General features: G+C 47.5%; 1 protein-coding gene across 8 annotated transcripts in view; it reads right to left on the reverse strand.

Annotated features, from left to right (window-relative positions):
- Window positions 1-20,163, reverse strand: part of BCL2L11 (BCL2 like 11) — a 45,184-nt gene extending 25,021 nt beyond the window's left edge. Inside the window, exons 1-4 of one of the 8 annotated variants that reach the window (XM_066377698.1) lie at window positions 19,194-20,163; window positions 16,757-16,893; window positions 16,499-16,588; window positions 2,619-2,945 (exon numbers count right to left, since the gene is read on the reverse strand). In XM_066377698.1, the coding sequence (XP_066233795.1) occupies window positions 2,821-2,945; window positions 16,499-16,588; window positions 16,757-16,893; window positions 19,194-19,714 (873 nt within the window). In that variant the 5' untranslated portion in view covers window positions 19,715-20,163 and the 3' untranslated portion in view covers window positions 2,619-2,820. Of the gene's footprint in view, window positions 1-2,618; window positions 2,946-3,043; window positions 3,246-16,498; window positions 16,894-17,708; window positions 18,027-19,193 lie in introns of those variants that run through there. The other 7 variants (XR_010750346.1, XM_066377697.1, XM_066377701.1 and 4 more) reach the window with 7 other exon arrangements.
- Window positions 20,164-22,250: the final 2,087 nt, after the last annotated feature.

The following is a 22,250-nucleotide window of genomic DNA, read 5'->3' on the forward strand; positions in this document are numbered from 1 at the left end:
CAAGTACAGCTCTGCCCGGCTGACACAGATGCCCAGGGAGTGGTCACACAGCAGGATGGGGCATTGATGACCTCTTTTCTTAGATTCACATAAACGCCAACTGCCTCTCTCCCCCAAAATTGTATAAAGGAGAAACAAATTTGACACTTCAATTCCAGACACTATTTTATAAAATCACAAAGATGTAATTGTCATGTCTGAGCACTTAATGGTTTATAAATATTTGTCCTCAAAAGCATATGTCTGTCACAGTTGGGCTGTCTGACTCCTCCCTAGAAAACTCACAAAACATGCGCGTCCTGACCAAGCACACGTGTGCTGAAAGCGTGGAGCCCACCTCTAAGGGGCACAGGCGAACACAAGCCCAATCTTTTGTAGAAACATAATAAAAAGAAATTAAAACACTGCACCAAACAGAAGGAACCAGGAGGCTGCAGCTGCACAGCACCTCAGTGGTACAGTGGGCGGCTGGTCAGAAAGGCCAGTCTGAGCCAGTTCTCTCACCCAGGGACCAGTCTGTACTAATGCACCAGTGAGGCCACCATCTAACCTCTGCTCATTGCGGCAGTTCCAAGGGAGGATCCCAGGCCCAGTCTGCAAACCACAAAACGTCATGTAAGTGGTTGTGCTCTTTGTCCCCTACAGGAAAAGAGTGGAGGTTTTCTATTAGCACCAGCACGAACCTAAGATGTGGAGAACCCTCTGCAGACTGCTGGTTTTGAGGGTCTTGTATCTGTTCAGGTTCACATTCTTCCTCCTCCCTGAGACCCCATGAGTGAGGGCTGCTGGCCTCACTCATACTCAACGAAGTGGACTGAGAAACCCACTATGCAAAACAGATGACACCAGGGCTGTTCTCATTTAGTGCAAGCCCCCCACCTAACCTGCTCCAGGGCCCACAACCTCCTCTATCAGGACAGGACACGGGTCCCGGTCAGGTGGAGGCACTTCCCCGGGGGGCTGTAATGGGTCACTGGAAGGACCAAGACTGGACTGGGTCGCCTGATGGAACTTTCCACTCCCACAATCATGCCATGCTATCAGGAAAAAAGGATTGGAGAGAAAACAGAGCTTGCACAGTCTGTGTGCCAGGCTTTCTGTACAGAGGACACATTTCTAAACTGCAAATGAACATGGTCAAATCAACTGACAGGAGAGGGAACTATCTCAGACAATGGACTGAACATTACCCGGTTCTCATCAAACCTACAACTATTTGTTCTCCTCCTATACACCAATCCATTCTCTGAAGTTGGCCACTTGTTCTGACTAGCTCAGCAGAATTTATGCTCAGGTAAAGTAAAATTGAGGTCTATAGTCAAAAAGTTTAACATAGTATATATCGTAAAATACTACTATATACCCACAATTCATGCTTTGTGTAGAGAAATTTCTCAAGGGACTAAAAAACAAACAAGAAAAGAAACCTTTTGGTTTTTCCTGTAGCACTCTCACTCCCTAGAAAAATAATTCACTCCAACTGAGCCGTTAGGCTCGGCTACACCAAACACCTTCACGGATGCACGTTTATGAGAGAAAGGCCCCCCTGCTCAAGCAAGCGTCTTACAAAGTCTCAAATTATTTATTAAGTCTGTAAATAGCTTAAATCTATAAATTAGTTATACTAAAATGTTTTAGGAATTGGAATGGAATGCATCCTCTGGTCCAGAAATGTGACAGTTTTTGAGGGGAAGGTCCCAGAGGAATTCAGTTGACAATGATACAGAATCTATTTCAGTTTTAACACACACACCCTCTAGAATTGAAATGGTTGATTCCACTTTTTAAAAATTTCTGCTTCAAAACCACTTTTACTCCTGAGGGAGGGCAGCAAAGCCCAGGGTAACGTGCCATGAACCGCGCTGAGTGCCCCAGGCAGGGGAGGCCCTGCTCCAGCACCAGATGCGAAACTGCTGACAAACCAGGTCCTGTTTTCTCGTTTGGACAATGGCACAAAGCCCCCACTCTCAGGTTTACAACTACAACCCTTGCAGTCAGCTTGCCTGTGTCTACTGTGAATGCAGAGATGAGAGGAAAGGAGACATGCTGGTCCTCACCCCTGCCCCAGGGCTCACACCAGCAACTGCTCAGGGCTGGCCCTCCTAACACTGTCAAACCACAATTCTGCTTACAAACCATGCATCTGGTCCAGGGCAGAGGACAGAGGAACACAGAGTGAGCCTGGGTTTCCCACAGAACTCAGGGGATACCAATTCATTCCAAGCAAACACATAAAACCCTTATAACCTTTTTAGCTTCACATTATTATGTTATCACAAAAGGGGTTCAACTTGTCCACCAGGGAAACATTATCAGCACTGACAGCTGATCAGTCCGTCACTCCACAGCACATGATGAAAAGTCCCAAGTATTCAGTTAACAAACTCAGAAGCAAAAACTGCAATTTAAATCAATGATGACCAATGATGGCTCAGAGAAAAGGGAGAAACTGTTTTAAATTCTTGATTCTGTTCGAGCAAAGAATGTTTCTGATATTAAATCAACAAGCAATAATCACCCTGTTATGAAACAGCTGCACTATTTTGATTTCAGGAAAAAATAGTTTAGCCTGTGTCTCATGCCTCCAGACCTCCTCCTCCAAATACACACCTTGAACTAGAGTGGAGTTTCTGTCAAATGGGCAGCGTTCCACAGGTGTCCCAACGTGGGCCCAGACAGAGTCGGCCAGGGTGCAGGTTTCCAGGTGTCACTCCATGGCCCAAAATTTCCCACTGAAGCCAGGGTTCTGTTCAGGGTGATGTGCGATTCACTGGCAGATTAGGGGTCAATGGTACCCCTCTCACCCTACCAGGCCAGTTTCTAGGAAAGACTTTCTTCCTTCTTCCTTGCTTGTTTTGGGACCTGGGGATTAGAATTATGGTAGCATTTCCAGACGAATTCCCTTCCCTGTGAGCTTCCTGTGCTCCTGAAATGACAGCTCCTTGCTGCGGGAAGGAGAGAACATTTCATCACTGTCATGCACCCTGACCCTCTGTGCCTGGGATGGGGCACGAGGGGCAAGGAGAAAGGAGTGCGGTCCTACCAATGCTTTCTTTCCATCAGCTTCCGGGAAAGCTCCTCGTGATCTCGAAGGTAGGCACTTCCATCCTCACTTGATGGAGGACGACACGGAAGTTCAGAGACTCAGATCTGCCCAGGTGGGTGGCTCGGCAGGTTGGGGGATGGCTGGGATCCCATCCAGACCTTGCAGAGAAGGCAGCCACAGCCGTGGGTGCAGAATCCACCTAGGACCCCAGCAAGTGAAGGTGCTTCACATATAAAATACTCATTTTGCTAAGATAAAAAGCAAATCCCCAAAGAGTAGATTAGGGGGCTCACATCCACCTGCAGTACTGGGGATGGCCAAAACCGTGACCTCACTTGGAGGAAACCTCTACCAACATAAAGGCCTTGGCAGTTAAGAGTGAACCACACAAATAAGACATAAGTGACACGCTGACACTGCTAAGCATGCCAAAAGTGAAGGTTAATGAAGAGCAAAATTTAAAACATGTATTATTTACTAGATTTGTTCCACTATAAAAGCAGGTTGTAACAATTTTGCAAATACAAAACGGCACACAGAAAACAAACACCTGTAACCTGAGTGCAAAAACATTTATTATTAACGCTTTGATATACTTTCCTTCTAAGGTTTTTGTTGTGCTTGAAAACTTCTTGAACATGAAATTGTGTTATGGATGAAAGGTTTGTGCCCCTCTCAAACTTCTATATTCAAATCTAAGCCTCAGGGGGATCACATTTGCAGAGGGGCCTTGGGGTGATTAGTTCACAAGAGTGGGGTCCCCATGATGGGATTAGTGTCCTGATAAGAAGAGGATGGAGAGCCACCTTGCCCTTCCCATCCTGCAAGGACACTAGGCAGAGGGTGGTCCTCACCAGAATCTGGCCAAACGGGCACTCAATCCCAGACTTCCAGTTTCCAGAACTGTTTAAATGCTATTTAAGCCTCCAGTCTGTATTTTTGTTACAGCACAAATGGACTAAGCCCTAGATATAATCAACAATTTTGTAAACTTTTACACTGTAAACATTATGCCAGAAGCATTTCCACATGTCACTATTCTAACACCAATAGGATGATGGCACCACGGAGGAGGAGGAGTTTAGAGATATTCCCAGCCCAGTAGGATGGTCAGTAGTTGTTTACCTGGTAGAAATGAGGCTGTGATGAACCCTCTGGTACAGTTTGTTAACATTTTCTGCAAAAGAAGGAACTACAGGTGCACTGCTCTGTACCTGTAGAGCAGGGCTCAGGGTGGTGGCTGGTAGCCCAGCACCCAGCACAGCGCAGAAACCAGTCCTTGTGGTCTTAAAGAATAGACATTAGGTTTGTGTCAACAGGACCTCCACAGAGAAAAGAAAAGTTTTAGGTCACATGCCCAGCACAGGTCCCAGCCACTAAGCAAGCAGAACGGCCAGAGTACAGTGACCAAAAGGAGGTAAAAGAGGCCAGAAATTTTGTCACATAATGACTATGTCAAGAAACTGAGGTTGACCCAACAAAGAAGGAATTGAGACAGCGAGTTCTTGTGTGAGGCTGACTTAGGGACCGGAGTGATCGATGGGGAGGTCCCATCCCAGCACTGGTAAGTGATCAGACACCAGGGCTGTGAGGAGACTCAAGCCCTGGGCAAGAGCTCTAATCAGTGGCTTTCAAGGCAGGCAGGAAGCAGGGCATCAGGTTGTCAGCACATGCACACTACACATACCCCTAAATTTAAAACAAGATACATCAAGGAATGATTAATCTTTTTTTGTCCAATCATCTGAAACCACAGGACTTACTATTTTAATAAGAAGTTCCCTATAGCACATAGCATCAGACTTGAACTACACTTTGAGGACCTGTTTGTGAACAACAATGTAGTTGTTGTATAACCCACTGACACACTTCCAGGACACCACACATGGGGGTCACCATGATAGATACTGTAGTTATTATTTGCAAAGAGTGGTCAAGATAATGGCTATATCTCTTCCTAATGTTAGAAGTTTTTTATTCCAGAGAAAGTAAGAATAGGGTGAAAGAGGTGATTTCTAAAATTTCTGAGTGCACTTTACAACCAGAACCAATCACTACCAATCATAAATAGTTACAAGATGGAGATTTCCAGTTCCACTCAGCTGCCCCAGGTCCTCCCTTTAGGACTAAAAGCCCTGGACACAACAAACAAGCAAACATTGACAGAACAAAAGGATGGTGGGCTGCATGGGGTCCCGGTTTCCTCACTGCCCTCTACACACCCAGGACAGGGCACCATCGCACTGTGGAGGCCTCTCCTGGGGCCCCAAAGGGCACTGGGAGAAAAAGCCCCAGGACAGCCTGTTCTTCCAAAGGTAACTTGGCAATGGAAAATCTTTTTGGCAACACCTGCCCGACTCCAGTCAAACTGCGCACCGTGGTTTCAGGATGGCGAGCAGGGAGAGTTGGTCTCCCAGCAGCCCTAGTCCTGCACAGCCGCTGGCACCTCTCATCCCACCACCAGGAATGTGAGGGTGGGCAGTGTCCGCAGCAGGAGAGATGATTCCACAAACCTGCCAGAGAAGTACTGGAGGGGATGCTGATCACCATACATGGTCCCCACCTCCCCATGGTGGACCAATGATGCCCGATTCCTCTTCCGGGGTGGTATTCATGGGTGCCCTCCCAGCAACAAGATGAGCCTCCACCCTGACCGCATGAAGGAGATTAAAGGAGAGCTCCCGCCCCAGCATCAGGGGTGGGAACAGGGCAGTGGCAGGGTTAACTGGCTTCTGCTACCTCCCCCTGGCATAAACAGGAAGCACTGGGTAGCCGACCTTTAACATCCCAAACCCCCCACTCTGTAGAAACAAGGCCTCGAGTCAGTCCTCCACGGGTTTCCCCCCTTGCAGGGGCCAGGGAGCTGAGTATACACTCTAGTGGGACACAATGAAGCAGTGCAGGTCGGTGCCTGGCTTTTGCAGGGAAGGACCGGAGGCCAAGGGGGGATCTGAACTTCCACTTTACCTGGCAGAAGTAGGCAAAAAATTTAGAACTGAAAATATAATTAAAGAGAGAAAAAAAACAAAACTTCAGTGGATGGGCTCAGTAAGAGTGGAAGGGACAAAGGACAGAAATCAGTGGACAAGAGGGCAAATTGATAGAATGCTCAGTGGGAACAGAGAAAATACAATGAAAAAACGGAGTTAAGAGACCTGTGCAACCACAAAGAGTGAGGAAGGGACTGAAATGTTCAAAGACATAAAGGCTGAAAACTTCCCAAACTTGGAACAAAACATAAAACTAAGAAGCTGACTGAACCGCAAAAAGGATAAACCTAAAGAAACCCAAGAAACGCTATTATTAATTAAATTTCTGGAAACTAAAAGACAAAGGAAAAAAATCTTGAAAGCAGCCAGACAGAAATGACACATTAGTTATAGGAGAGGAACTCACAGGAGGGCAGACCTCTCAGCTGAAACTGTGAAGGTCAGAGGCAGTGGTATGTTTTTCAAGCATTAAATATCTATATCTACATCTATAAATCTGCATCTATATAGGTATATATACTTACACATATACATATATATAAATAAAAACAACTGCCAATGGTGAATTCTATGTCCAGTGAAAATATCCTCTAAAACAAAAGGGAAATGAAGACATTCTCTGACAAAGGGGAATTAAGAGGGCTGCTGCCAGGAGGCCGATCACTAAAGAATGACACAGGGAGTCCTCTAAAAGTAAAGGCAACAGAAGGCTGAGCACTCCAGAAAGGAAAGAATACTGAAGTGAAGAAAAATGGAAGTGATAATAACAAACTAGCCTACTTCTCATGAGTTTCCTAGCTTATACTTGATGATTAAGGCAAAAAATATCACATCACCTGATATGGTACTCAACGTGCATGAAGAAAATAGTTAAAACAACTGTAACTGAAAAGTGGGGCAGGTAAAGGGACCCAGCAGAAAGTAAGGTGTTTACACCCCAGCTGAAGTGTTGATGCCACTTATTCCAATGGATTAGTATAGGTTACGTCTGTGTATCATAATATCTAGAAAAACCACTAAAAAGATCATACAGAGCAATATACTTAAAAACCCTATAAATAAATCAAGATGAACTTAAAAAATGTTCAAATAACCCACAGTAAGGTAACAAAAATGGAAACAGAGGAAAACACAAAGAAACAAAAAAATAAAATGACAGAGCTAAGCTTTAACTTACCAACAATTCCCTTAAATGTAAATGGTCTTAACACACCATTTAAGGACAAATTTAGCAGAGTAAATTTAAAAATGTTATGTAAAGACATGCTGCATACATAAAACTTAGTCGAAATACAACAGATGTAAGTCGGAAGTGAAAAGATGGAAAAAGCTACAGCAGGTAAACATTAATACACTTTAAAAAACACACACAAAAGGAGTGGCTATACTAATATCAGATAAAATGGGCTTTACAGCAATGATAAAAAGATGACTCGAATAGGAAGACAGAACAATTATTGGTACCAAACAACAGTACCTCAAAATACATGTGGGCAAAATCTGATAGACCTTAAAGGAAAAATAGACAAATCCATCATTACCGTTGGTGGTTTCAACACTGCACTGTTAGTAACTGACAGAAGTACTAGATAGAAAGTCAGCAAGAACTGAACTGGATGAAGAGAAAGGAAGAGTGAAAATTGGTAAAAGAAATATCAGTAACTTAAGATATGCAGATGGCACCATATTATTGGCAGAAAACAGCAATGACTTGAAACAACTTCTGATCAAAGTGAAAGAACGTGCCAAAGCAGGACTGCATGAGAACATTAAGAAGCTAAAAATCACAATTACAGATGAAACACACAACTGTGACACAGAAAACGGAGACATAGGAATTGTTAGAACTCTGCTTACCTTGGTTCATGCAGTCTCCAATTCAAATGGAGACTGCAGCCAAGAAATCAAGAGAAGGCCAAGACTCAGAATAGCAGTAATGGAAGAGTTAGGAGAAATCACCAAGAGCAAAGATGTGTCATTAGAGACCAAGGCTGAGACCATCCACTCCCTCGTATTCCCAGTTACTATCTACAGATGTAGTTAGACAGTCAAGACGGCTGATAACTGAAGTTGTCCTACTCTGGGCACATCATAAGAGTCAAGATTCTTTGGAAAAAACAACAATGGTGGGAAAAACATAAGGAAAAGAGGAAGAACAAATATGAGATGGAAAGACTCCATAATAGAAGCTGTAGGCATATATAGGAACTGAGCAGGACTGCAGAGGACAGGACACTGAGGACATCACTTACTCATGAAGTCACCAGGAGTCTGAGACAACTCAATGGCACATAACACATACATAATGCATGAAAAAAATTACCCCTTGACCAAACAGAATTTGTGTCAGGCATGCAAGGTAATCAATGCTCAAAATCAATCAATGTAATAATGCACCTTATCAAAAGGCTCACACATAAGCAAACTCAACCATATCAACTCATGCAGAACAAGCATTAATCAAACACCCTTTCCAATAATAAAAATTCAGTAATCAAGGAGTAGAGAGAAATTTCACCTTTTTAATGAGCAGCTACAAGAAACCTATAGTTAACATCGTATTTAATGGTTAAAGACTAAAAGCTTTCCCTCTGTGATTGGGAAAAAGGCAGGGATATCTGCTCTCACCACTGGCTAGACGATCCAGCCAGGGCAAAAGGGCGAGGAAAACAAGTAAAATGCACATGGATCAGAAAGGAAGAAATAAAACTGCCTCTATTTACAGATTACTAAATTGTCTAGGTAGGATGCCCAAGAAATTTACAAAAACCTTTAGAATTAATGAGTCCAGCAAGGCTACAGGATACAAGATCAACATAAAAATGAACTATTTCTACATATACTGCTCACAATAGTTAGGGGACAGTTTTTCATTTCATATTCATTTTGAAATATCCCCTAATTTTTGTGAGCAGTGTATTAAAAATGAACATGTGGAATGAAAATTAAAAATACACCACCACTAATAATTGCTCCAAACTAAATGAAATCTAACAAAACATGTACAAGATCTGCATATGCTCAAAAGTTCAAAACCTAAATATTTGAGGAGGCCTATCTATGGACTGGAAGATGTGACATACCGTATTTTTCGCTCCATAAGACACACGGACATTTTCCCCTCCACTTTTGGCGGGAAAAAGTGTGTCTTATGGAGCGAAAAATATATTTTATTAAATATAAGGTCTACCGGAAAGTTCTGTCCATTTCTATCACAAGTTTTGACACATAAGCACGTTTATTTGGTACATGTGTGCCTCTCTATTTTTATCACTTAATGTATACATACTGACGTAGCAAATTAACTAAAACAAAGTTGATTCACGATAGTCTTATGTGTGAAGCGATAGTGTACCCATGGCTACTGATAAAAGTTCATTTACACCACTGTAATTTTTTCGAATTTCAACAAGGATGAAATGCTACAGAAGCATGTAGAAATTTATTGAAAGTGTTTGGTGAAGGAATAATACCGACTATCACTTGTTTTTGTCCTTACAAAATTTTTTGAAGGGCAAAATATTCAAAAATGAAGAAGATATCAAACAAGCACTGGTTCAATTTTTCACATCAAAAGATCAAACATTTTTCAAAAATGGGATATACAAATTGCCCTCACGCTGGCAAGAAATCATTAATAATAATGGCAATTATATTATTTAATAAAGTTTATTGACGGTAAGAAAAATTTGTATTTTGTTTTATTCCAAAAACGGACAGAACCTTCCGGTAGACCATATATATATATTTTAGACCTTATATTTTAACACACCATTTGGTTCAGAATATTTTTTTTCTTATTTTCCTCCTTAAAACCTTAGGTGTGTCTTATGGTGCAAAAGATACGGTAGTTAAGATGCATATTCTCCCCAAAATTGATCTACTGGTTTAACACAATTCCTATCAGAATTGCCTGTCCAAATCCCAGCAGCAGGTTTTGAAGACACAAACAAGCTTATGCTAAAATTTACCTGAAAAGGCACAGGACCTAGGGTCAACAATTTTGGAAAATATTGAATAAAATGTGAGGAATTTCTCTACTATCACGACCTAGCACATAATCTCAGTAGTGACGATGGTGTGGTGTTGACGGAGGAACTCAAAACAGAGTATCCGAAGGAAACAGGCCTATAGGAGCATGCCCACTGATTTCTGACAAAACTACAAAAGCAGTTAGAAAGTAGATGACCTTTTCAACAGACGGTGCTGGAAAGAACACTGACCTAAACCTCACACCTTACAAACAAATTAACGCGAATCACAAATCTAAATGTAATAAGCAAAACTATAAAATTTTTAGAAAAAAGAAAAACACGAAGCAAAAATCTCTGGGAGCGGGGGCTTGATGGAGTTCTGGGACTGCAGACTAGAAACACGGTCCCTAAAAAGAAAATCTGATTAACTGGACTACATCAAAATTAAAAACCTTTGCTTCAGGAAATTAAGAGGTTTGAAGACAAGCTACAGGTTTCTATCAGGTTGATAGTGACGCTGATGCACCTACACTGTGGAATACTCCTTAGCAACAAACACTGAACAGCCACTGACACATGTTGTGGATCTATGCTGAGTGAAAAGCGCCAATCTCAAAAGGTCATAGTCACGTATACTATGACGCTATTTCTAGAGCACACATGAAATGACAAGTGTAGATAAATTGCACTGAAGTAAATACACACTCACATGTGGAATTGGTGAAATCTGAAGAAGGTAGCTCGCTGGAGTCTATCAATGTCATTTGCCAGTTGTGAACATTGTCCTGCTGTGCAAGGACACTGTACTACATTGCCATTATGGGAAACTAGGTCAAAGATACATAGGATCCCTCTGCATTATTTTTTACAATTGTATGTGAATTTATAATTAACTCAAAGTAATGTTTTTTAAAAAGATAAAATTAGGCCCTGGCCAGCTAGCACAGTGGATAGAGCACTGGCCCAGTAATGTAGATGTTCTAGCTTCGATTCCCAGTCAGGACACACAGGAGAAGTGACCATCTGCTTTTCTTCCCACCCCTCTCCCTCTTTTCTCTCTCTTCACCTCCTGCAGCCAGTGGCTTGGTTGGTCAGCCCAGGTGGTCAAGACAGCTTGGCTGATTCAAGCATTGGCCCCAGATAGGGGTTGCTGAGTGGATCCTGGTCTCCCCTCCCCTCACTTAAAAAAAAGAAAAAAGAAAAAAAATATATATATATACACATAGGCATACACAGATATAATATAAACAAATGTAAAAAACTATTTATACAGTTATTATTAATCACTAAATATTATTTAGAAGCAGTAAATAACATTTTTTTTTCTTTTTTCACTTTCTGTCCCCACTCAGGACCTACAAATTATACTTGTTTCTCTTGATGTCCAAACTAATGAGGGCAGGAGCTGAGTCTTCACTGATACTCTATTGTCAGGCTCTGGGGTAGCCTTGAGGTGCCTGAGGAAACGAACCACCCTACCTTCCACTTTCTGAAAACCTGCATGTACCATGAATTTAAAGAGGTAAAATAAAACTCATATTCGCCTGAAGAACATAGCTATCTACAAAGTTCACGAATGGTTAAAGATGTTTACGAAATGAAGTTCATTACTGCTTTACTTTCACTCTCCTAAGTCAACAAAAGCAACCAAAGTTGCCGCAACAGGCGCAGGGAAGTGAAGACTTGCTCGGGGGCGAAGGAGGATGAAGGAAAACAGAGACACAGGCCAAGTTTGGTCCAGGTGGGACAGTGTGCTCTGATGGAGACACACTGCCTCCAGCCTGTTTGCAGGCTGGCTATCTCTTGGGGCTTCGGACCTGGGTCCTTTGTTATCCCAGTCCGATACTTTATCCATTGTGTCACCGGTGGCCCTGCTTTTGGTGTCAGTGCCACGAACAGCCTTCAAGTTGTTGCAGCGACCTTGCCCTGCCAGGTCACTCAAGGCCGAGCAGGCCCTTCCTCAGCTCTCAGCTGCAGGTAGGCCGGACACGTTCAGATGCAGTGGCTCCCTACACAAAGTTATGAGTAAGTTTCATGCAAATGATGTGACTTGAGTGGGAAGAACCAGGTCTGCTGCACTGCAGAGGCCAGCCCAGCCAGCTAACACAGAGCATCAGCCACGGGTCTCATCTGACATTTTTCTAGTAGTAGCCACACATAAAATGTAAAAAGAAACAAGCAAAATTAGTAACAAATATTTTTTTTATTTAATGGCAAACAAACACATGAAAAGATATTCAACATCACTGATCATTAGGGAAACACAAATCAAAGCCAAAATGGGATACCATATCACACCCATCAGCATGGTTACTATCAAAAACACCACTGTGGGCAAGCATATGGAGAAACTGGAACCCTTTTGCACTATTGGTGGGAATGTAAAATGCTGCAGCCATGATGGAAAACAGTATGGAGGTTCTAACAAAACTTAAAAACAGAACAACCATATGGTCTGAAAATTCTGGGTATGTACCCTAAAGAATTAAAATCAAGATCTCAAAGAGATATCTGTACATCTTTGCTTCTAGTGGTACCATTCATGATAGCCAAGAAATGGGAACCAAAACGTCCACTGCTTGGTGAAGGGATGAAGAGAATGTGGTCTATACATACAAGGAGTACTATTCACCCTTAAAGAAGGAAGAACTGACACATGCTACAAAATGGATGAACCTTGAGGACATTATACTGAGTAAAATAAAGCAGTTACAAAAGGACAAATACTGTAGGATCCCATTTATAAGAGGAACCTAGAATAGTCAATATCACAGACACTGATAAAATGCAGGCTGCCAAGGGTGGGAGGAGGGGGAAACGGGGAGTTGTTTAATGGGTAGTTTCAGTTTTACAAGATGGCAAAGCTCTGGGAATTGGTTGCACAATAATGTGAGTATACTTTTAACGCTACTGAACCGTATGTACACTTAGAAATGTTAAAGACGATAATTTGGTTTTTTTACCCCAATAAAAAAATTTTAATTTTACCCACTTCTTCAAACATCTCAACATAATGACTGGGACACTTCACAGTCTTGTTCATGTACTAAGCTTTAAATTCCCAAATAAATGATACCAACAGCACATCTAACTTGGACTAGTCTCCCCTTGAAGGCTCAATGCCCACCTGTGGCTTCCCTGTGAAGCCTGTGCTGAGCTAGACCTTACATGTCATCCCATGTGACAAACCTGATACTTAAGTTCAAGTAGCTATTAATTTCTGGAGGGGGCAGGGTATTTTTCTAGTTAGCAGACGTTTCTGGACATGATACTCGTTCTCAGTCAGCTCTTTGGAAAGGCTAACAGGCAGTCTTGAATGTCTCTCCCCCTTTGTCAGGCCCCTAGGATCTGCAGAACATCATGCCTCCTCTCAGTGCTCACAAACTAAAATACCAGTTAAGAGAGGAGCACAAAGGACCCTGAAGGACACAAAGAACACAACTCCTACGAGGATGTCAGGGACAAGTATAAATTTTAAGTCATTTCCCAAAATGACATGTGGGAGTTAATTACTAGCATTCACCTCTATCCTGACTTTTCTCAACTCATACTTCTAATAGCACTGACTTTGTAAAACATTTAGAGCACATTTGTACTAAAACACATCTGGTGAAAGCACGCTCAACAGAAAAGGCACTCAACCGCCAACACTGTCAATGGTTTTGGTTAAAAAAGTAGTTTTTCCCTAAGAGAGCACTTGTCCACTTTATCCTCTCGGGGTGAAAGGAGACAAAAACTTGGTCAAGTGAGGTAATGACGCTCCCTCACAGACTCTGGACGTGTCCTCTGAAAAACCAGAGATGTCCAAAAACATGAAGACGTTTCTGATACAGATGTCTGGCTGCTGTGTGTCCCGCACAGAATGTACTTTCTCAGTAGAACAGAGATATAAGAACAACACTAACATACACTGTTCTCTACCCCAAGTTGCTGAGCAGAAGCTGTGGACATGGGCACCCCCGGCTAAGGAGAACCCCTTCATAACCTCACACTTGGGCCCCACAAAGACTTCTTTGTGAAAAAAATGTATTTTGCAATAAATTATCAAAAGCTTCATTGACAATATTAATGGATGTGGTTGAGAAAGGAATACTGAACACAGCCAGAAAGAAGAGAGCCAAATCTACCAACTCAGCAAATTTCAGTGGCCTTCAGGAACTGAATGAACTATTATACAAATATCCAGGAAAATGTTATGGACCAAAAACAGGGGAAATGCTATTCTAACACTCACATCTGACTGTCCTCTCCTCCCTCCACCCCAGCTCAACCCCTCCCCAACTAATCTCCCAAGAACAAATTCTGAAAACTTACCTTGGAACATGAACTTCAGACACACTCCTTGTAACTGATCATTTAATCCTATGCACCAATCTACTGAAATGAAGTTAATACTATAAAATTACACTCGGATCCATGGCTATACTTCATAGGCATAACCATAACTTTGCTAAATAATTTAGACTGTGATCTCTAAGTAGCAGTGCTTACACCTTATAATTAGATCAATAAGTAGTATGTCACCAAAAAAAGCACTCATGCTGCCTTTACATTAAAAGTACATTATCTCCCCCACTACCTGGTTAACAGGGACGAAGAAACAGTTTCTGAGCATTAAGCCACCACCTGCAGAGACTGGTTTGGTCTGAGAGTGAAAAACTGTTAACAGCTTTCGAAGGCTCCTTAAACATGTAGGTTTTTAAACACACACACACCGCTGGGCCCTGTTAACTCATTTAGTAAGAATACTGTGGACTCATGTACTTAGGAATATTTTCATGGGCAGAAAAACATCTGCAAGGACCAAGAACTTCAAAGGCTGAAACGAGTTCAGAAGCTATTCCAATAGCAATAATTAACGGAATAGCAGTAATAAAATTTCTGGCTCCTTCCCTGAGGAGGGAACCTAATAAAGTGCAGTCACTGCTTGGTATCCTGGGGGATTGGTTCCAGGACTCCGGCAGTTACCGAAACCCATGTACGCTCCAGTCCCTGATATAAAATGGCATAAATATAAAATTGCACACAGTCAATACTTGCATGTAGGTGACAGCGGGAGTGCCTCAAAATCACTTCATGTGTGTGGACTCAGTTCAGCGTGCATGTGTGGGAAATTCAAACTCTGCTCTTTTGAGACTTTCACCCTCCTCTGGAATATTTTCCATCTGCAGTTGGTGACTCTTCTAATATGAAATCAGTGGATACAGAGGGTCAACTGTCTCTCTCAGCATTTAGCAGGAAATACATAGCCAAATGTAGCTGCTGTTGTTATCATTTGTGCCTGCCACATCCCAGGTGTGCACAACCTCTGACAAGTGACTAACCCTCTAAGGTTCTTTCTCTGACATGGGGACAGACCAGCACAGTTCTCACCTCACTGGAGGTTATGAAGACCAAGGCCTGCAGAATTGGTAAACGTGAGATCTGTCATTGTGTTCCAGCAATTAAGTGTATGTTTTAATATCATCAATACTGAATTTCTTAATCAGTAATGCTGCCAACTTGCTAGTATCTTGTAAAAGCAGGACAGGCTAATCTGGAGCAACAGTAAAAGAAAGCCAGCTGAATTGTGATGGAAGCAGGAGCCTTTCCCATCCGTGGCAACAACAATTTGAACCCGCACACAGTAAGGGGGTGACCTTACTGCCTGTACTCAAAGTCACATGCCAAGGGTCAATGATCTAAGCAAGCCTGTAGATGTTTTTTATCTGGTTTGTAGAGTGTTTTGAAAGTTCTAAATTAGTTGTCAATGTTTAAGCATCTGGATATTTGGCATCAAAATCTGCATTCTTGGAAGATCTGGCAATACAGGACAATCGACCAAGACCATGCACCCACAGGGCCACAACTGGGGGTGAAGGCTTTCCAGTTTACCCAACTCCCACCAGGTCAGCTCCCTTGCTTGCTGATGGTACTGCCAGGTGTTTCTGAGCACTGATGTTTGCCACTCCTGGTTCAGACCCTAAAACTACCTTTCATCCTTGAAACAGAAAGAAACCCACAATCTAATCTTACTGGGACTATGTTCAAACTCTCTGAGCAAACAAAATAAGCCCAAAGAATAATCAGTAGAAAACATAGCATGTTCATGGTCCTACGCTGGCACTGACTATATGTCAGTTTTGGAAGTGATTAACTTGTCTCATCTCTTTCTTCACACTTTTGGTCATGTTAAACTATTTGCTGGACCTGACTGAATCCCTTTCAAGTGGAATGTCATTAATAAATACTGTAAACTTAGCAGCACGGACTCCAGCTTTGCTGCCTAATAAACGGATGTTTAGACCTCAACTTACCGCTGTCACAAAACTTGGTGGCATTTTTTTTAATGTTGGTTTGACGTTTTATTGGACACATCCTCTACTCTGATCGAGATATGAAATAAAACAGTAAAAGGATTCTAAAACAAGCTATAAGTGCCACACGTACCCTTTCAGTAGATATTCAAACAATCACATGTTCAATGCCCCTTACTTGGAACTGCTTACCCATTGCATTGAGATAATGGTTGAAGGCCTGGCAAGGAGGACTCGGGGTTTGTGTTGATTTGTCACAACTCATGGGTGCTGGGCTCCTGTCTGTGTCAAAAGAGAAATACCCACTGGAGGATCGAGACAGCAGGGAGGATCTTCTCACAAAGATGAAAAGCGGGGATCTGGTAGCAAAAGGCCCAGGGCTGGCAGGTGGGGCCAGTGGGCCCTGAGGGCTGCTGTGGGGGCAGCGCTCCCCTTCGCCTTCAGGATTACCTTGCTGTTCTATCTGTACAGAGGTGGGGGCCCCAGGCCTGAGTTGAGGAGGCCTCTCCGTAGGCTGTAATTGTCCACCTTCTCTGTCACACTCAGAACTTACATCGGAAGGTTGCTTTGCCATTTGGTCTTTTTTTCTGCAAGTAAAATAAAAACTAAAATTATCTCAAGCAAAATAATCACAAGTAACTAACTATGATTTACTCATTAAAAATTAGTATCAAATATTCTAACAGTTATTACTTTGTATATTTCTGACATCCTTCCAAATAAAGAATAAAAATATACCTAATATAACAAAAGTATCATTTGTGTTGGGAGGACTAAATTTCCTGCCACCACACAAAACACGGTGACAAGTCAATGACTTGCAGCCCACAAGTTGTGGGATTGGTGCTGGAACACAAACACAAGTTTTGGGAGAGGCAGCGTATCTGAAGTCTATTCACAGTACTCTCTGCTCAGAGCCCACTGGCCTACGCCAGAACCCTCGGAGGTCTCTGATTCCTTGGTTTCCGAGACTAGACCCTGTGCTTGGAGCATAAGAGTGCGCGCAAAGGCAGCGACTGCAAGCGGTTGGCCGCGTTCCCCGCTCCGGCCCCATTGTTCTGCGGAAAGTGCTGAGGGCAGCAAGTCTAGGGAGGTTTGGCAAGGGCCGTCCGTCGTAGTAAGTGCGTCACAATAGAGTTTGTAACTCCGAGCCCGCTCGGCCCGCTCCACTCCCGCCCGCCAGTCCGCAGTCCCTCCCCAAGGGGGTAGCGCGCCGCACCCACCCGGCAAAAAAGTCCACGCACACTGTTATGTGAACACCTCCGAATAGAGGGGTCCCCGAAGCCGGCCCCAGCGCCGGGGCAAGTCATCAACAGTAACCCCCGTACGCCAGGCGACCCTGGGTGCCCGGCCTCTTCACGACATAGGTCCTCCCTCTCCCCGCAAACAGGCCGAAACTCACGTCCGCCCTTTCCCTTCTGAACGTCGCGTCCGGGCCCGGGCCCCGCGGCGTCCGGCCCGTACCCTTCGCCGACCCGGAGCCCCCAGACCGTCACTACGAAGGCGGCGCCCAAGACAAAGCCCGGGACCCGCGCTCAGAGGCCGGGGGGCGGCGCAGAGCCCGCAGCTGGCCGCGCGCCCGCCGCCGCGCTCCGCCGGGCCACCCAGGGCTCCGCGCGCCGCGCCTCTGTCCCGCACCGCCCCAGCCGCTGCCGCCGCCGTCGGGAACATCCTCCCCTCGGCCGCTCCTCCCCTTGCGCACTGCGCCCGCCGCCGCCGGCTCCGCCACCTCCCCGCGCCGCTGGCGCCGGTGCCCGCGCGCGCACGCTCCGAGCCCCAACCAATCGCCGGCCCCGGCGGGGGCGGCGCCTACCGGCTAGGCCGCCAGAGGCAATGCGATTGTTGACAAATTCGCCTCCGAGCACCGCGCGGGCCGTGGCGGCGGCTTCGAGGAGTCGGGGCCCAGGTAGCCTGGCGGCCCGGTTACCCGGCCTATCCCTGTGCCCGTCCCGACGCCGCCCGTGCCTCAGCAGCTCCCACATCCCCTAGAAGGTAGTCACCTTGAGACAAAGCAGGAGCCGCAGGCGGTCCTCAGACTCGGGTCCTTTCTGCCGCTCGCCGCCCCCCAACTCAGGTCCGCCTAAAGGCCGCCGCCACACCCGCCCCAACTGCAGCACCCGTCCTTTCCAACTTCTTTCCAGTGCGATGCGACCACACCAAATCCGAGCGGTCAACCCCAAGGACAGGTCACCGCCAGCAGCACCGCGAGGGATCAGGCTGCGCTTGGGCATGCCCCAGTCGTTAAGACCGCCGGCCAGCCCCACGTACGGGGCAGGTCTGCTGCCCTCGCTCGTCAGACCCTAGGTCTTTCGCTGTCCCTGGCTCGTGAGCATCGTCCACAGGGGTCTCGCAAACGGGGCAGGGTCCACGGACACGTCCGAGAAGGCGGACGCAGCGACTGCCCCGACCTCTCATCCTGATGTGTACGAGAAAAAGCCGAATCGTGTCAGTCCCCAGCACAGTTCCCAAGTCCTCAGCATCGAGCCTGCGCGCCCAAGACCTGTTCGTAGAGCGCGGCAAGAGAAACTTCCCGGCCGGACGCGCAGCGCACACCGCAGAGCAGTCTCAGCTCCCGGGCGGGCGCGGAGGCCGCGTTTGCCTCTCCAGAGGCCCGAGACGCTGCACCACACCGCACGCCGCATCGCGGTCCGTCTGCATTCTACTAAACGCTAACAGCCTCTGCGCGGACGGCCCCTCACCAAAGTGGAAATGCTAGGGGAGAGGACTCGATCCGCTCTGATCGCCGCTTCCCACCCGGCCACAGGCGGGAAGGGGACGTGTGTCTCGGCCAGCACGTGCGCGGGAAGCGAGCAGGAGGTGGAATGTGTGGCTCTCGCGTCAGCCAACCACCAGTCCCGCCCGCGCCCGGGGATTCGGAGGTATTTACCTTGCGTTTCTCAGTCTGAGAGTTAGAGTCAGACATTGGGGGGGCGCGGGCCAGGGGAAGGCGCCGAGGTGGTGGCGGCGGAAGCTGGGCGAGCCGAGAAGCCCGAGGTGATGCTGGCCGCAGTGGGCAGGGCGCGCCGAGCGTCTGCAAGGACCCCGCGGCGGCACTGGCTGTGTCACAGGCGGGAGCGATCTGTAGAGCTTAAGAGCTTCAGACCGCGCGGAACGAAGTGAAACCTGCGCAGCCCTGCAGCCCAGCTCCGGACCGCGGCCCCGCGCCCGCGGCCAATCACTGTCGGCCCCGCCCCCGCCAAAACCCGCCCAACCTCGGCCAGCCCCGCCCCTTCGCCCTGTGGCCTCCGCGCGCACTAGCTGCCGCAGGTAAAGGCGGGGAGGACGGCCGGGTTCCCGCTGCGCGCGCCGCTCGCCCAGCCCTAGCCCCAGCCCCAGCCCGAAGTGTTTACCGAGTGACTCGGACTGCCGGCGGCCGAGTGCGCACCCATCCCCCATCCCAATGTGCATCCTCGCTTCTTCCCCCACCCGGTGACGGCCGCGGTGTGTGCGTGGAACAGAGGGGGCGCTCCCGGCTCATTGAGCAGACCAGGTCGCTGCCGCTCGCAGAGCCTCAGAAGGCGGCCCTGAGCCCTGGACCCAGTGCTGGAGTTTCTCTCAGCCGCGTTGGGGCAAGGGTGAGAACGGGTTGGTCTCCTAGAACGCGCGAGCCCACAGTGGAGAAGGGCGCTTCTGCGCAATCCCCACACCCAGAGTCCGGGCTTCCGGCGGGACCCTATTTTCAGGCTGCTCATTTTCCTTTAGGGGCGCACTCCTCCTGACACCTAGCTTTTCTCCCGCACCGAACCTCCGCTAAGCGACGGAGCCCTTAGAGTGCAGAGACCAGAGAACAGGGCACCGAGCAATCCCCAAGGCTTCTTTCTGCAGCCCGGGTGCGAGACGGCAAACGAGCGCGCACTGAGCAGGTAAAATAGGGAAATGAAAAAGAACTTTAAAAAATCCTTTTAAGAGGGAAAAAAGATAAAGAAACGAGAAGAGCCATGACCTCCGGGCGGGAGAGAGGATGGTACCTCCGATGAGTTGGGATCCTCAAGTTTTGGGGGGCTTAGGGACCCTTCCTTCGGCGTGCTGAGGCCAGTGAAAGCGGCCGTGGGGTTCAAGCGTGCGTAAAGAGCGCAATACCTCTCTGCCCCTTGGCCCTGCGCGCTTTTTTCAGCTTTCTCCTTGGAATCCGCGGCCCCACTCCCGCGCGCCACCGGCGTTTTTCTGGTCTGCAGCCCCACCTGTCCTAGTGCGCGTCCTGCGCGCCCACTCCCTGTGCTCCCGAGGCTTTCAGACACCGCGGGGTGGGAGTGAGGGCAAGGTCGGTCGCGAGAAGGGACATCTCGCCGCGGGTAAGTCAAGATTAGATGGATTAAAGAAAGTCCATTTCGGGGCTGCCGTAACCAGCACCCAGGAACTGAGTCGGGAGGGTCCTCGGTGCTATTTCGCCCTCTAGCCACCTTGGTCAGTTTTTGTAAACAAATATAGAGAGGCCTTGTGACAACATAGCTCCAGATTAAATTCTCAGAGCACCCTCCGGTGAGTCCTGAGTGAGTGGTCAGGGCTTGGAGGAGGGGATTTTGCTGCAGGACGCAGAGGCTTGGAGCGCCTGTTTGTGATCGTAGGTGCCGGCCACAGTCGAACCCTGCGTGGTAGCCGCTCGGCGTGGCACCGGGAACCAACCACGGAAGCGGCCACGTCCGCTAGGAGCCCTAGCCTGCCGCGCGTCCGGGTGCTCCGCACTCTCCGTGGGTCTGGGCGAGGCAGGCAGGGGCCGGAAAAGAAATGCGGAGAAGGAAGCCCTGGTGGTGTCGTCTGCTCCGGTGCAGCTCCGCCACCCCCGCGCTGCCGGCTCTAGCGGTCCGGTGAACACTTTCAGAAACAAAGGCGTGTAAGAAAGCAACCTGTTAAGCGCTCTTATCTAGCACATAACCAGGAGGTCGGCTCGGAGGCGGCTGTTTATGCCACTCAGGCTGTGCTGAGGAGCTTGGGACGAGGGCTCCGTACCGGTGACCGCGAGCCCTTCCCGCCCAGTCTCGTAGCGACTGTAAATCCTCCTAAAACCGGTCCGAGTCCCAAAAGGGGGCAGCGGGAGAAGGGCGTTGGGCAGCAGTCTCCTTTCTGGTCACGCATGGCGCCTTTGCGGACACCGGCAGAGCGGAGCGGTGCCGCCTCCACGACGTGTGGAGCGGGAGGGTGGAGGATGGCTGGGACCGAAAGGGCCACGGGGATCTGAGAGATGGGAAGTCCGCAGCCCTCGCCAGGCACACAGGCGCTGGTGGTCTCTCCAAGCTCCGAAACCTACTTACTGCAGGGTATGGCCCGACCCGCCTCCCCGCCCTCGGCAAGTCCCGGGAGAGACTTCGCGTCGCTTAATTTCTTTATTACACGTGCTATTTGCGCTAGTAGAGAGCTTAGTACAGTTTAGTTTGGTTGAAAATATTTTCCTGCGGCCGACGTGCCGCAGGCCTGGGAGGACCAACCGAGCTGGTGTTTTGTGGGCTAGCCCCCTAGCACAGGCTCCGGTCCGGCCCTGCGTTTCCTCACAGAGCCCCGGAGGCTCGGAATCACTGAAGCCGCGTCGCTCGCTGAGCTGAATCTGCCCGCACGTGTCTGATATCTGTGCTTTGATTCTTTTTTCCACCCCGCACCACTGTTTTTCAAAATCAATAGGAATCTTGAGTCACCGCGGCCAGCGGAAGACCTTGGGTGGCACCGGGTTGTGGGCCGCACTTGCAGGGAGCCCATTTAATCGAGAGCGTCCTGCCGAAGCCGGAGACGTAGCGTGGTTCGGTCGGGTTACTTGGGGAGGGCGCAGCCCCTTATTTGCACTCCCTTCGCCACAGTCCGGCACGCGCCTTGACAGCCGAGGCTGCACTTGGGCTTCGTGGTCCCGCGCGCGCCGTCCCGGCCTCCACTCCAGCGTCAGAGAAGCGACGTGGTGCAGCTGCGGGCGGGCCACCACTCTGCCGCCACGCCCGCTACGACTTGGCTCTGGGTTTGG

Source organism: Saccopteryx leptura, chromosome 3 (assembly GCF_036850995.1).
Source record: "Saccopteryx leptura isolate mSacLep1 chromosome 3, mSacLep1_pri_phased_curated, whole genome shotgun sequence".
In the NCBI taxonomy this organism is placed as follows: Eukaryota; Metazoa; Chordata; class Mammalia; order Chiroptera; family Emballonuridae; genus Saccopteryx; species Saccopteryx leptura.